Source organism: Drosophila obscura, unplaced genomic scaffold, assembly GCF_018151105.1.
Source record: "Drosophila obscura isolate BZ-5 IFL unplaced genomic scaffold, ASM1815110v1 contig_87, whole genome shotgun sequence".
NCBI classification, from domain to species: Eukaryota; Metazoa; Arthropoda; class Insecta; order Diptera; family Drosophilidae; genus Drosophila; species Drosophila obscura.
The window spans coordinates 669,699-686,160 of NW_024542880.1; the positions used below are offsets into that span (position 1 = coordinate 669,699).

Here is a 16,462-nt window from a genome sequence, read left to right on the forward strand (position 1 = left end):
TATCCCGGCAGTGCAGGAGTTGTTGTTTGCGGAGGTTGATGAGATGCTGCGCCTAGGAGTCATCGAACTCAGCGAAAGTCCGTGGAGCAATTGGGTGATGCTAGTGAGAAAGCCGGGAAAAACCGATTATGTTTGAATGCGCGGAAGCTAAACAAGCTAACAATCAAGGATGCTTACCCACTGCAGAGCATCGAATCGATCCTGAGCCGGGTGGAGGACACCGTGTTCATTAGCAGCATTGACTTGAAGCACGCCTTTTGGCAGATGGCAGCCCGAAAGTCGAACGTATACAGCATTTACGGTGCCAGGGAGACCACTCTATCAATTTAAGTCGATGCCGTTCGGATTGTGCAACGCAGCACAGCAGCTGTGTCGATTAATGGACCGCGTGATTCCCCAGCGAGTACGAAGCCATGTCTTCGTATATTTGGATGACCTGCTAGTCATTTCCCGGACGTTCGAGGAACACATGAAGCTGTTGGAGGAGGTGGCAAAGTGTCTCAATGAGGCGAATTTGACAATCGGGAAAAAGAAGTCGAGGTTCGTATATAAATACCTGAAGTACCTAGGGTACATCGTAGGAGACGGCGCACTGAGGACCGATCCGGAAAAGGTACAGGCGATCACGCAGATTCCGATGCCGACGAACGTGCGACAAATTCGGAGATTTTTGGGGACAGCCGGCTGGTCTCGCCGGTTTATTCGAAATTTCTCGGCATTATCAGCTCATCTCACAGACTGTCTGAAAGGGAAAGGTTCATTTAAGCTCACGGTAGAAGCGAGCGAGTCGTTCGAGAAGCTAAAAAAGCACTTACCAGCGCTCCCTTGTTACGCCACCCGGACTTTAAGAAACACTTTTTTATCCAGTGTGATGCGAGCCACGTGGGGATTGGAGCAAGATTCATCCACAAGTATGAATTACAGCGTTCCTGAAAAAGAGTGTTTAGCTGCGGTGAAGGCAATAGAGAAGTTCCGGGCTTACGTAGAGCTGATGCCATTCACGGTGATAACGGATCACGCAAGCTTGCAGTGGCTGATGAAGTTCAAGGCGCTGGATGGGAGACTAGCTAGATGGTCATTAGCTCTCCAGGCGTATGATTTCGAGATAGAGCACCCCAAGGGGAAGGACAACGTAGTCGCGGATATGCTGTCCCGTCCGTTTGACGTAGAGGCGATCGACTTCCTGGACTTCGACACCACAGCATTCGAAGCCGAGGAATACCAGGGGAGGATAGAGACAGTTCAGCAGGATAGGGACAACTTTCCAGACCTGAAGGTGGAGGATGGCCTGCTGTTTAGGCGTACACAATTTGCCCGGCCAGAGTTGGAGGAGTTCCAGTGGAAGCTGTGGATTCCAGAAGCACTGACGAACACGCTGATCCAGGAGGCACACGATAGCGACGTGGCAATGCATGGAGGTATCGCGAGGACACTGGGACGCCTGCGGCAGTATTACTATTGGCCCCGTATGACAGTACAGGTGAAGGCGTACGTGACCGGCTGTGAAACCTGTAGGGAGACAAAGCACTCAACGCAGATTAAACGTCCACTCATGGGGGCGGAAACAGTAACCGAGAGGCCGATCCAAAAGCTTTATCTTGATTTTTTGGGTCCATATCCTAGAACGAGAAGCGGGAATGTGGTCATACTGATAGTCCTCGACCACATGTCGAAATATGTTTGGCTAAAAGCCATGTCGAAGGCCACTTCCGCAGTCGTAATCCGATTCCTACGAGAAGAGGTCTTCCCGCAGTTTGGAGTGCCCGAAACGGTACACACCGATAATGGCAAGCAGTTTGTGTCGGCGGAATTCACACAATTCCTGAACAAGAGGAGCATTACCCATATGAGATCGGGGAACTATGCCCCTCAGGCAAACGCAGCAGAACGCGTAAACCAGACAGTCCAGGCAGCCATCCGGACATACGTAGGCGACGATCATACGCGCTGGGATGAGAAGCTCACGGAGATACAGTGTGCGGCCAGGAGTGCGATACACACAGGCATCGGCACGTCACCATACTTCGTGCTGTTCGGACAGCACATGTTCACCAGCGGGCGGGACTACAAACTAGCACGGAGGCTGGGAGCCCTGAACGATGCGCAGGTATCACTCGTGGCAAGACAAGACCAGCAGGAGATCATCCGCGATGAGGTCCGGAAGAATTCGCATGAGGCCTACAAGAGAGCGAAGAAACGGTATGATCGAAAGGCAAAAGAGATCCGGTACTTACCTGGACAGGAAGTGTATAAGCGGAACTTCATATTAAGCAATTTTAAAAACAATATCAATGCCAAGTTTAGTCCGAAGTATGGAAAGTGCAGAGTGGTCCGGAGCTTAGGAAACAGCTTATATGAACTGGAGACACTGCAAGGGGCACGGATAGGAGTGTTCCATGCTAAAGATCTAAAGCAGTAGCCCGGTCATATAAGTCGGTAGAGCGTGAGACGAGGATCTCAGGGTGTGGGCGATGGCCTACATTTGAGCTGATAAGATCCGGAAACCGCCTAGGTTTTGCACTCCCGTTTCGACGGCAGGACCTTTAAACGGGAGTGTGGTGTTATGGACGGCTTTTTTTGAAGGAGCCGTTAGCCGATAGGGCTGGAGAAGGAGAGGAGACAGCGGCCTCTGTTGTGGATCCTGGGAGGCTGTAACAAGGTTGCAAGGAGGGAGCAAGGTGGCAAGGCTGGAAAAGAAAAAACGAGGCCGTGAAGGTTAGATTCCGAGGGTCAGTTTCTGGGAGAGATCAAAGCAGGCCACATGTGCCTATAAAAAAAAAGAGAGAAGAGTTAGAGAACCAAATTAAATAAGACAGTGGCGAGAAACTCACAACGGCAACAGTATCTTCAGGACGCAAATTCGGCAGCGGGACCAAAACCCGGCCCCGACAATTGAAGCCAGGAGACGACGACGGCGCAGGAAGGAGGAGACGACTGCAGCGGACACGGCAGACCCCAGGCCGGAAAGCCACGAGACGAGGACTGCGGGCCGCACGGATCCGCCCATCGACAGACGGCAGCCTGATCCGCAACAATCAGCCTGATCCGCAACAACCCGCCCGTTCCACCACATCACACAGTCATACACACATCACTCACAAATCACACTCCACCGAACCCGCACGTATACCCCATAACACAAAATAAAACCAAATTAGCACCCTGCACTCATCAATCACATTCCTAGCTAGTACCCCACATATCCCTTTACACAAACGCCGATTCACGTATATTCATTTTTATCCCGGAGACACTCTTTACCAACAAAACCAAAAATATAGAGAGTAGAGATCTGCAATAGAATAAAGAAGAAGAAAATATAGTAAAACAGATAATTTTTGTTCGTTTCAAAATTTAAACGGAGGCTATTTTTTCACTCCCGAACGACACACCCCTCCCCGATCCATTTTTATATAATCCAACTTACGTATGCAACTTACTAACAAGAGCTCTTTTTAGTTTAAGATTATTTATTTCATTCATTCTGTTTCAGTTTGTTTACGTTTTGTGGTTTTCGATCAAAAAAAGGGGCTGCCACGTCGGATGAAATAGGTTTTGTATGTTTTTTTTTTTAATGTTAGTATTTTTTTTATGTTAGTATATATTTTCGTTATTTGAGTTTAGTAACAGTATAAAATGTTATAGGAGATAAGTAGATTTATAGCCTTTTTACACTGGGCGCGTCTGCTATCGATATCGGAATAGACGCAATGAAGCAGAAAAGGCGTTTACATTGGCAGACGTGCGTCTTGAATTTTGATGTGAGTGCTTGATGACAAGGAAAGTAAACAAATTTTGAGAAATCAACAGAATTATGCAAGACGACAAGAAAATGGACGAAAGAGAATTGATTCTTATATTTATTTATTATTTTCAGACATTTCTTTGTAGAGCTTGTGGGAGTCCTTCTTAAAATTATGAAAACCATCGAAGTTCGTCTCCAGCAGTGTCATAATGGCATCAGGGGATCACAAAAATGTCGTATGATAATAATACAATCAGTTTCAAGTATTTTATTTCATGATTTTATGTATATTTTCACCTTTTTGCACAACCATTCATTTTAGCGCCAAAATTTAATTTTTTAACTACAAGTTTTTGTTGTTCTTAGAGGTGATAGTTGCGCTGATAGGCAGAAAAGTGCAAAAATGTGCAGTTAAGCGCAAAAGCAATCGAATATATCGAATAGACGCACATGAATCAGCGACCGACGCAACTTTTTGCCTATGCTTAACCTATGTAAAAAAAACTGCGTCTTCGCCAAGACGCAAAGAAGCATGACGCAGTCCCAATGTAAACAGCCTATTAGTTAAAATAATAAAACATGAATTTAGAAGAACATTGAAAGAAATTATGATGGAGTAGAGACCTGAGGGTGGGTGGGACGAGAGAGAGAGAGAGGAGGACCAGCCGAGATTAAATTGGGAGCGCTCACCAAATAAAACGGGACGCTCATGGAAGGGAGGGCCTCGCCATGGTCAATGACATCCACTGACCCCGCCGAAGAGAGTGCCAACGAAGAGGATTCCAACTGTTTTTTGGATGTGTCAATTGTGTGTTAGTAGATAATTTTTGTTTAATCCGTCCCCTGGGTATCGGGTCGGAAACACCCCTGACTTACCCGAGAGCTACCTGGGAGCGATATACCAGGGCGGCAAAAAGGCGGATCATAACACTTCTACATGGCTAAAAGTTGATACAAATGAAATCTATATAATCTCCAATATTCCGAGCGAAATTGCTAATGTCCCAGTATACAAAATTGTCCCATATCCAGATAATCAAAATAATATTTTAACAGAATTAATATTCGATAAATATTATGGTTACGAAGACAAAATATATAGCAAAGAAACTAAGCAAATAATAGAAGACAATTGTATAAAATTCGAATTCGTTCTCTTCCGTAGTGACCGGACCTGTTTTTGTTTTGCGCTCCGCATTTTCCTTTTGTTTAACTTAAACAGCCGATGTTTTTATCTATAATTTAACTCTCTAAATAACTTACATTAAAATCATACTTTTACCGCGGGTGCATGCCTGATAATTATGTAAAAACACAACTTATTTAATAAATTTTGTGCGTCGGTTAGTCGTGTGTTTGTGTTGTTGCTTTTCGTAAGTACGCCCTCTCATTACATTTAGCCGCTCTTTGTCGTAGTTATTGCCGTCTATCACTCTCTCTATCACCAAACTCTCAATAACTGTTCTTTCGCTCTCGCTCTTGTAACTTTTTGTGCAGTAACGCTCTCACCCATAAGCTGTTGCTGCAACCACTCTCTTCTCTCATCTTTTACCGATTTCGCTTTAAGCATTGCTCTAAGCATTTGCTCTGCACAGTGGTCTGATTGCTATTTGTTTTGAACTTTTTTTCCCGAAGTAAAAAAAATAAAAGACATAAATATGAAATTTTCTGTCGTCTGTGCCAAAAAAACCTGCAAGAAGTAGATCACTCATGACCAGCCCAATATCCCCTGCTGGCTTTGCGAAAGCGTAGTGCACGCAAAATGTGTAGGGATCTCGGGCCGTGTAGGAGACGCCATTTCCCAAAACAACGGCCTACATTATAGTTGTGAGGAATGCCGTGCTGTGGAAAACGACATGCGTTCGCTCATGAGGCAGACGCGGAGTGGCTTCAAAGAGCTGATCGTAGGCTTTAAACAGCAATATGATCGCCTCTTGGCCATGAACACTCAGTTCAGCAGTTTACAGCTGCTGGCTGAGTCTCCGAGGCGCAAGAAGTCTACTCCGCGCGACTTCCAAGTGCCGACTGCCTCATGTCCACCGGCATCTGAAAAACTTACTCCGACCACTCCCTTAGTGCAGCAGTTGATTACGTTTGCTACTCCAAGGGCAACGATCGCTGCTGGTGATGCAGATTCGGGAGCCGAATGCGTCACTTCGGAGAGTATGCAGTTAGAAATGTCTGTAGAGTCCGTGTCCATCGAGTCCGCACCCTTAACTATCCCCTCAGTTTCGCTCCCACCAGCTAATAGATGTCCAGGACCACCGGATACTGCCATCACAGGTACTAGGCCTGTGGTGCCAAAACCACTGGTGGGAGCCCCACCAAAGCGGCAAGTTTTTGTCTCGCGGCTAGCCCCTGACCTCACATCCAATGATGTGACCGCTTTTTATACAAAGCAAAATAAAAGCCGTCGGCTTAAAGGTGGAAAAATTTAACTTTTCTTACGCCAGGGAGATATCTTCCTTCAAGATAAGCGTCTCTCCAACTCAATTTGAAACCATTTGTTCCGCCAAGTTTTGGCCAGAGCATTTGGTGGTTAAAGAGTTTAAGGCTAAGAAAAAGAATAGGCCCCCCATTACTCTTCCTAGCATTCAGACCAGTGCTCCATCTCCATCCTCATCTTCCACCTCTACTTCCACCCATCCAAAAAACTAACTTCCTCTCTTGTAGTTACCTACCAGAATGCTAGAGGCTTGCGTAGTAAGCTCAGCACTCTTTTCCTTGAGAGTCTCGCATTCTCGTCCCACGTTATTGTGTTCGCCGAGACCTGGTTAAAACCGGACATACTTAGTTCCGAAGTTTTGGCATGTCGGTACACAATTTTTAGAAATGACCGTTCGTCTCGACGTGGAGGGTGCGTCCTTATTGCAGTGGACTCAAACTTCACGTCGGAACATTTCATGGTCCAGGTTCAACAAGACCTGGAATTCCTGTGCGTAAAACTGATTCTCCCAGGCTTTTCCATTTTCATAATTGCTCGTATATTCCACCTTCCTCGGATATCTTAATATACGAGCATCACCTCTCCGCTTTAAAAACTGTTTCTTCCTCGCTATCAGATAAAGACCATATGATAGTTCTTGGTGATTTCAATTTGCCAGGTACTGTTTGGTCTTCGGTAAACGAGTCTAATAACCTTGTGCCCATGTCACGACATGACTTTATCGACGGCTTGCTAGACCTATCCCTGTCTCAAGTCAACCATGTGAAAAATTCCTTGGGTCGATTGCTTGATCTGTGCTTTGTCTCGGATCCGACCATAGCGTTGTTAACCCGAGCCCTTCCGCTCAGTATACCTGAAGACTCCTACCATCCGACATTCGAAGTGTCAGTCGATATTGGCCCTACTGTATTGGATCGAATGGATAGGCTATCTGAACGTGTCCGCTGCTTTCGTAAAGCCGAGTTTACGAAGCTTAATAACCTTATTAGGGATTTCGATTGGTCCGCTCTGTACTTGTGCACTGACGTTATGAAAGGCACAAACATTTTTTACAATATACTTGACACATTTTTTGATTCTTGTGTCCCACTTTCTTGTCCGGTTAGATCTGGAAAGCCTCCTTGGTTTACCAAAGAGTTATGCAGTCTAAAAAATTTAAAATCAAGACTTTATAAAAAATTTCGAGAAGTTGGTTCTCCCTATTCTCTTTCTCACTATGTAATAGCTCGGTCAAATTTCTCCGTTCTTAACGCTCAATGCTATAAAAACTACCTATCTCGATGCAGGATACGATTTTCACAGGACCCTTAACCGTTTTACCGCACATCCATCCTCGTTATCTTTTCTCAATATGTCAGCAAACAATGATCAGGCAATTGCCGATCTTTTTGCCAAATTTTTCCAAACAACCTATTCTCATGAAAGCTACTCTGGTCAGCCGTATCCATACAGTTTACCAAGGTCGAATGGCATCTTCAGCCCTTTGTTAAATGAAAGCTCACTGCTTCATGATCTTCCGCCTAATCATTCGAGATGGATTTCTAACTACCTTCGTTAGAAAGAGTCCTCTTCAAAAACTCCTTCTCTTCACCTGTTAAGGTTACTTCTGGAGTACCACAGGGCTATCTAGGCCCCCTACTATTCACACTCTTTATTAATGATCTGCCTTCAGTATTAACAAACTCTCGAGTACTCATGAATGCGGATGATGTTAAACTTTGTGTCCAGTATAAGGACATTTCATTTCACTCTCGCTTGCAATCCGATCTCAATAACTTTCATTCATGGTGTTGTGCAAATATGTTACACCTAAATGCCTCGAAATGCTAAGTAATGACATTTCATCGCTCCAGCCCCCTTTTGGCTCCTTATAGCCTCTGCGATGGTTCTCTTGAGAGAATTACCTTGGTTGATGATCTTGGTGTTAAATTAGACCCAAAGTTAAAGTTTTCTGAACACATTTCTACCATGGTAAATAAGGCCATGGGTGTGCTTGGGTTTATAAAGAGGTGGTCAAAGGAATTTGGCGACCCCTATATAACGAAGACTCTCTACATCTCGCTTGCTCGTCCGATTTTAGAGTACGGCTCTTGTGTATGGTGTCCCCAGTACAAAGTACACCAGGACCGTATAGAATCAGTCCAGTGCAGGTGTGAGACTGCCATCTTATCCTCGTAGATTGCTTTTAATAAACCTTCCAACCTTAGCTAGTCGTAGAAAAATGCTTGGTGTGATTTTTATGCACAACCTGATTAAGGGTGACGTAGATAGCCCTGACTTGTTGAGCCGCATAAACTTTACGATTCCTATTAGATCTACTAGAAACTTCATTTCTTTGTTCCCTCCGCTTTGTAGATCGAATTATTCCTTGCACGAACCATTTAGGGTACTTTGCTCGGACTTCAATTCCCTCTACCACATAATATCAACTACTAATTCCCTTCCTCTTCTTAAATCACTAATACTAACATACCTTTCCCGTAATTAGTTATATTTTTAGCTATTTTTGCATGTTTAGCTCTTTGAGTTGTGTTTAGCTCTAATTTCCTCGAATTTTAGTCTAACACCTATCTTTCCTGCATGCTCGCGATCGGTTCGGTAACACGCGTCGCGCGTCATGCGGCAGCGCCCCTCGGTCGGTTGGGCGGGAGGAGGGCTGCGTTTCTGCCTGGGTTCCGCGCGTAACAAGCTTCGGCTTGGTGTCGCATGGGCCACTTGATGGTGCAGTCATTGCATATCAACGTCCAGACAAAAAACGAGAAGGAACGTGTGAGTCGCTTCTGGGGACGCGACTCTACTTATACCCGTACTCAGTCAGCATATACATTTTTGAGCATATAATTATTTAGAATTAAAAAAAAAAAAATTGTACATTTTTTTGCTACATCTGTTATCTACATCTACATATACTATGTATATTCTACATCTAACATGTATATTCTACATGTACCATTTAGATTCTACATCTCCTCCGCTAGGGGATGCTCGCGCACTGAACGCGGCAGAGTGTGCCAGCGAGAAGGAAAATGAGTTGCGTTATTGTTGGCAGGAGGGGGCAGGGGAAGCAACAGAAAATTAATTTCTTCATTCTGGCTATAATCCACTTTTACCACAAATCTAATATACCCCTTAACTCTTTTTTGAGTACGGGTATAAAAAGGGATTTTAAAACAAAAACCCATTAAATGTCCATACTCAAAAACATTTAAGAATTTCCAAATTAATTACGTTGAACCAAATATATTGTTAACATGGAACCTTTCAAAATCCAAATTAAACCAAAATTGTTTAGACAAAGAAATAACAATCGAAGGAAATAACATAAATAGGATTTACAACTGTTCAACCCAATTAAACGAATTCACAATAACTAATTCAATGCTAGATTTCACACAAAATGTCTATGTGAGTAATAACATAACTAAATTAGAACCATTGTCTTATGTACAGACAAAAGAAATAATTATAGAACAAACAAAATATAGTAATATATTGCAAATAGTTATAATAATAATGTTCATTTTATCAATAATAAGCATAATCGGGTATCTAATTGTTAAATTTAAGAAAATACCTAAAAATATAACTATTAAATATGTAAAACCTAAGGAAGAGGAAGAAACAGAAGAAGAAAAAAGTACCCCAGTAGTTATAGATGAAATTCCCTCCCTATACCTTAAAGTGAAAACCTGAGGACAGGCTTATATGAAATGCCGGGGGAGTAACATATCCATCTTGCCCTACACCCACATACGCATTAAGTATACGTTAAGCACTTGACATATTCATAACCACACCCACACCTATACACGTTATGCATATGCCCAGCACTCACCCTTACACCCATGTATTCGCATCTATATGAAATAAGATAAACATATAAGAAGATACCCCAACACCTGCATAAACAACGCATGATTCGTCCATACCGAAATCAACAGGAAGTCCCATGCAACCCAAAACTCTGGAATGCAATAGAACGTCGCTGACCAATACGTTATCAGCTCGTTCCCACACTCCATCATATGACTAATTCAGAATCAGTCCCACACTCTAATAGAAGGGAGAACTCTTGTAAACAATTGAGTTCTCAAGATGAAAGCTGACACCAATCACCAGCTGCGGCTGCCTGTTTCAGCCAAGCTGACGCATCTCCCAAGCCTCCCACACATGGGCCAACGCATCGGTTATCAGCCGCTCTCACCAAAACAACGCCTCTCGCAACCGAAGCTTCGACTCTCTCAGCCGAAGCCATCATCACTCATTTACGAAGACGAAATATCAGCCAAAGCCGAAAGCTTAAGGAGATAAGCTTTAAGCTTCCCAACAGAGGTCTCGAGATCAATAACTCGAGAACAAGAAGACAGTTCCGTTTGAGACTTTCTAACATTGAGTTGGGGAATTCATTATCATATCCTATGTTCTAATATATTAGTTCGGTTAAATAAAATATCTTTTTAAAAACCTACTTTTGAACGTTAGAGTCCGAGCAGAGGTCCCATGCGGAACAGAGACCGGTAGATGATTGGTTGGCAAACACAAGGGGCGCAGGAACAAACCTTAACCGGAATCGTCCAAGCAACGGGGAGGCCAAGCTGGAGCAAGTGCAGATTCGTTGATGGGGACTCAGCTTCGATGGTGATCCAAAGGGGATGCCCGTGGCGGAGTTTATCTTCCGGGTAGAGCATTTACAGTCAGTATACCAGGTAGCATTTTCGGATCTTCTGAAAGCCTTTCACACATTGGTAACCGGCCATGCGAGGGATTGGTACTGGATGCACGTGAGGACGGTAGGAGTTCCGGATTGGCCGAACCTGCGATATGGACTACAGCAGCGATTTCAATTGCGGCGAACAGAATTCAAGCGGGGGCAAGAGCTCAGGGAACGCCGACAACGACACGGAGAGTCGACGTATCTGTATATTCAGGAGATGCTAGTGTTGAGGTCGAGGTTGCTGAATCCCTTCTCGGATCACGACCTAATAAAGATTATTAAGGTTAATGTCAGAGACGCAGTGTCGCGAGTCATTTACCCGATGCAGATAACCAATATGCAGAAGCTAAGGGAAGAATGTGCAGACACCGAGAAGCTGCTGTCGACGCGATGGGCGAGAAGCGGTCCAGATCATGGGACGAACAGGCGTAGAGAAGACCACAAGGTGTATGAACTTGAGGTAAATAATCACGACCCAGATGAACCGGCAGAGGCGCTGGATGCAGTCTATAGGACGAAGGAGTCTGGGGGCGATCGCACACAGCTGAAGTGCTGGAATTGCGCTCAGCTGGGGCACACATATTTTGAGTGCGAGTCAGCAGTGCGGAACATTTTCTGCTATAAGTGTGGGCTGGCCGGGATAATCCTTCCCAAATGCCCGAAATGTCCACCGGGAAATGCAAAAAGGAGCGCGACACAGGAGGAGCCGGGTTCCAAGTCCATAAGCAATCAGTAATTCCGTCCTCCAACATTAATTTACAGTCACCTATAGGGGACATACCTATTATTAAGGATAAAAACATATATAGTACAATCTTTAAGGTAAACCAGGCAGTGCTACCTGGGGCAAGATGGTCGGAGCGTAAGCCGTTAGCAGAAATGCAGCATCGATACGAGCAGACCCGGAAGAGGATAATGGGAGACGAGGTGGAAGAGATCGCTCGAACAGGTTCAGCCAGAACACAGAGAGCTCGGGTCAGGTTCCAGGCACGCCAGAGGAGGAGACGCGGCATATGTGCAGCAATCCGCTCTGCACTGAGCCAGGATGACCGACCATTTACGCAAGTGAGCCTGGGCTCGATGAAACTGATGGGTTTGCTGGATACAGGGGCATCAGTCAGCCTGCTGGGAAGAGGTGGAAAGGAGTTAATTGACGAATTAGAACTGAAACTTCAAGAGTCCACGAAATCCTCAGTACAAACCGCAGGAGGCACGCCTCATCAAATCCTGGGTCATGTGACGGCATTGATGACCTACGGAGGCCAGAAGCATACCATGGAATTGTTCCTGTGTCCCTCGCTGAAACAGCCTTTGTACCTGGGAGTCGATTTCTGGCAGAAATTTGGACTGGCGCCGCAGATAGTAAGCCGGGAACAAGGAGAAGAGGTAGCTGAAATCGAGGCCGAACTGCTGACGAGGAGTAGACCGATGGAACCCCACGAGTTGACACACTCCCAACAGACACGGCTGGACCAAGTGAAGGAGAAGTTTCGGTCGTTCGATGCACACGGTCTAGGGAGAACGAAGATCGAAAATCACGAGATACGCCTAGTCGAGGGGGCAGTACCCGTCAAGGAGCGCTTCTATCCGGTATCCCCGGCAGTGCAGGAGTTGTTGTTTGCGGAGGTTGATGAGATGCTGCGCCTAGGAGTCATCGAACTCAGCGAAAGTCCGTGGAGCAATTGGGTGATGCTAGTGAGAAAGCCGGGAAAAACCGATTATGTTTGAATGCGCGGAAGCTGAACAAGCTAACAATCAAGGATGCTTACCCACTGCAGAGCATCGAATCGATCCTGAGCCGGGTGGAGGACACCGTGTTCATTAGCAGCATTGACTTGAAGCACGCCTTTTGGCAGATGGCAGCCCGAAAGTCGAACGTATACAGCATTTACGGTGCCAGGGAGACCACTCTATCAATTTAAGTCGATGCCGTTCGGATTGTGCAACGCAGCACAGCAGCTGTGTCGATTAATGGACCGCGTGATTCCCCAGCGAGTACGAAGCCATGTCTTCGTATATTTGGATGACCTGCTAGTCATTTCCCGGACGTTCGAGGAACACATGAAGCTGTTGGAGGAGGTGGCAAAGTGTCTCAATGAGGCGAATTTGACAATCGGGAAAAAGAAGTCGAGGTTCGTATATAAATACCTGAAGTACCTAGGGTACATCGTAGGCGACGGCGCACTGAGGACCGATCCGGAAAAGGTACAGGCGATCACGCAGATTCCGATGCCGACGAACGTGCGACAAATTCGGAGATTTTTGGGGACAGCCGGCTGGTCTCGCCGGTTTATTCGAAATTTCTCGGCATTATCAGCTCATCTCACAGACTGTCTGAAAGGGAAAGGTTCATTTAAGCTCACGGTAGAAGCGAGCGAGTCGTTCGAGAAGCTAAAAAAGCACTTACCAGCGCTCCCTTGTTACGCCACCCGGACTTTAAGAAACACTTTTTTATACAGTGTGATGCGAGCCACGTGGGGATTGGAGCAAGATTCATCCACAAGTATGAATTACAGCGTTCCTGAAAAAGAGTGTTTAGCTGCGGTGAAGGCAATAGAGAAGTTCCGGGCTTACGTAGAGCTGATGCCATTCACGGTGATAACGGATCACGCAAGCTTGCAGTGGCTGATGAAGTTCAAGGCGCTGGATGGGAGACTAGCTAGATGGTCATTAGCTCTCCAGGCGTATGATTTCGAGATAGAGCACCCCAAGGGGAAGGACAACGTAGTCGCGGATATGCTGTCCCGTCCGTTTGACGTAGAGGCGATCGACTTCCTGGACTTCGACACCACAGCATTCGAAGCCGAGGAATACCAGGGGAGGATAGAGACAGTTCAGCAGGATAGGGACAACTTTCCAGACCTGAAGGTGGAGGATGGCCTGCTGTTTAGGCGTACACAATTTGCCCGGCCAGAGTTGGAGGAGTTCCAGTGGAAGCTGTGGATTCCAGAAGCACTGACGAACACGCTGATCCAGGAGGCACACGATAGCGACGTGGCAATGCATGGAGGTATCGCGAGGACACTGGGACGCCTGCGGCAGTATTACTATTGGCCCCGTATGACAGTACAGGTGAAGGCGTACGTGACCGGCTGTGAAACCTGTAGGGAGACAAAGCACTCAACGCAGATTAAACGTCCACTCATGGGGGCGGAAACAGTAACCGAGAGGCCGATCCAAAAGCTTTATCTTGATTTTTTGGGTCCATATCCTAGAACGAGAAGCGGGAATGTGGTCATACTGATAGTCCTCGACCACATGACGAAATATGTTTGGCTAAAAGCCATGTCGAAGGCCACTTCCGCAGTCGTAATCCGATTCCTACGAGAAGAGGTCTTCCCGCAGTTTGGAGTGCCCGAAACGGTACACACCGATAATGGCAAGCAGTTTGTGTCGGCGGAATTCACACAATTCCTGAACAAGAGGAGCATTACCCATATGAGATCGGGGAACTATGCCCCTCAGGCAAACGCAGCAGAACGCGTAAACCAGACAGTCCAGGCAGCCATCCGGACATACGTAGGCGACGATCATACGCGCTGGGATGAGAAGCTCACGGAGATACAGTGTGCGGCCAGGAGTGCGATACACACAGGCATCGGCACGTCACCATACTTCGTGCTGTTCGGACAGCACATGTTCACCAGCGGGCGGGACTACAAACTAGCACGGAGGCTGGGAGCCCTGAACGATGCGCAGGTATCACTCGTGGCAAGACAAGACCAGCAGGAGATCATCCGCGATGAGGTCCGGAAGAATTCGCATGAGGCCTACAAGAGAGCGAAGAAACGGTATGATCGAAAGGCAAAAGAGATCCGGTACTTACCTGGACAGGAAGTGTATAAGCGGAACTTCATATTAAGCAATTTTAAAAACAATATCAATGCCAAGTTTAGTCCGAAGTATGGAAAGTGCAGAGTGGTCCGGAGCTTAGGAAACAGCTTATATGAACTGGAGACACTGCAAGGGGCACGGATAGGAGTGTTCCATGCTAAAGATCTAAAGCAGTAGCCCGGTCATATAAGTCGGTAGAGCGTGAGACGAGGATCTCAGGGTGTGGGCGATGGCCTACATTTGAGCTGATAAGATCCGGAAACCGCCTAGGTTTTGCACTCCCGTTTCGACGGCAGGACCTTTAAACGGGAGTGTGGTGTTATGGACGGCTTTTTTTGAAGGAGCCGTTAGCCGATAGGGCTGGAGAAGGAGAGGAGACAGCGGCCTCTGTTGTGGATCCTGGGAGGCTGTAACAAGGTTGCAAGGAGGGAGCAAGGTGGCAAGGCTGGAAAAGAAAAAACGAGGCCGTGAAGGTTAGATTCCGAGGGTCAGTTTCTGGGAGAGATCAAAGCAGGCCACATGTGCCTATAAAAAAAAAAGAGAGAAGAGTTAGAGAACCAAATTAAATAAGACAGTGGCGAGAAACTCACAACGGCAACAGTATCTTCAGGACGCAAATTCGGCAGCGGGACCAAAACCCGGCCCCGACAATTGAAGCCAGGAGACGACGACGGCGCAGGAAGGAGGAGACGACTGCAGCGGACACGGCAGACCCCAGGCCGGAAAGCCACGAGACGAGGACTGCGGGCCGCACGGATCCGCCCATCGACAGACGGCAGCCTGATCCGCAACAATCAGCCTGATCCGCAACAACCCGCCCGTTCCACCACATCACACAGTCATACACACATCACTCACAAATCACACTCCACCGAACCCGCACGTATACCCCATAACACAAAATAAAACCAAATTAGCACCCTGCACTCATCAATCACATTCCTAGCTAGTACCCCACATATCCCTTTACACAAACGCCGATTCACGTATATTCATTTTTATCCCGGAGACACTCTTTACCAACAAAACCAAAAATATAGAGAGTAGAGATCTGCAATAGAATAAAGAAGAAGAAAATATAGTAAAACAGATAATTTTTGTTCGTTTCAAAATGTAAACGGAGGCTATTTTTTCACTCCCGAACGACACACCCCTCCCCGATCCATTTTTATATAATCCAACTTACGTATGCAACTTACTAACAAGAGCTCTTTTTAGTTTAAGATTATTTATTTCATTCATTCTGTTTCAGTTTGTTTACGTTTTGTGGTTTTCGATCAAAAAAAGGGGCTGCCAAGTCGGATGAAAAAGGTTTCGTATTTTTTTTTTTAATGTTAGTATTTTTTTTATGTTAGTATATATTTTCGTTATTTGAGCTTAGTAACAGTATTAAATGTTATAGGAGATAAGTAGATTTAGTTTAAATAATAAAACATGAATTTAGAAGAACATTGAAAGGAATTATGATGGAGTAGAGACCTGTGGGTGGGGGGGACGAGTGAGAGAGAGAGAAGGACCAGCCGAGATTAAATTGGGAGCGCTCACCAAATAAAACGGGACGCTCATGGAAGGGAGGGCCTCGCCATGGTCAATGACATCCACTGACCTCGCCGAAGAGAGTGCCAACGAAGAGGATTCCAACTGTTTGTTGGATGTGTCAATTGTGTGTTAGTAGATAATTTTTGTTTAATCCGTCCCCTGGGTATCGGGTCGGAAACACCCC

General features: G+C 45.9%; 1 protein-coding gene across 1 annotated transcript; it reads left to right on the forward strand.

The window, feature by feature from the left end:
* The first annotated feature begins 11,784 nt into the window (after nt 1–11,784).
* LOC121405238 (uncharacterized protein K02A2.6-like) lies at nt 11,785–15,523 on the forward strand. Its single transcript, XM_041595862.1, has 5 exons — nt 11,785–12,600; nt 12,684–12,798; nt 12,857–13,037; nt 13,365–14,696; nt 15,397–15,523. The coding sequence occupies exons 1-5, from the start codon at nt 11,785–11,787 to the stop codon at nt 15,521–15,523; spliced, it is 2,571 nt and encodes an 856-aa protein (XP_041451796.1).
* The last annotated feature ends 939 nt before the right edge of the window (nt 15,524–16,462 follow it).

Coding starts and splice junctions, on each gene's coding strand:
- LOC121405238 (XM_041595862.1), top strand. CDS start 11,785: ATGCAGCATCGATACGAGCAGACCCGGAAGAGGATAATGGGAGACGAG. Junction 12,799..12,856: donor GAACGTATACAGCATTTACG/GTGCCAGGGAGA, acceptor TGTGCAACGCAG/CACAGCAGCTGTGTCGATTA. Junction 14,697..15,396: donor TACAAGAGAGCGAAGAAACG/GTATGATCGAAA, acceptor CGACAATTGAAG/CCAGGAGACGACGACGGCGC.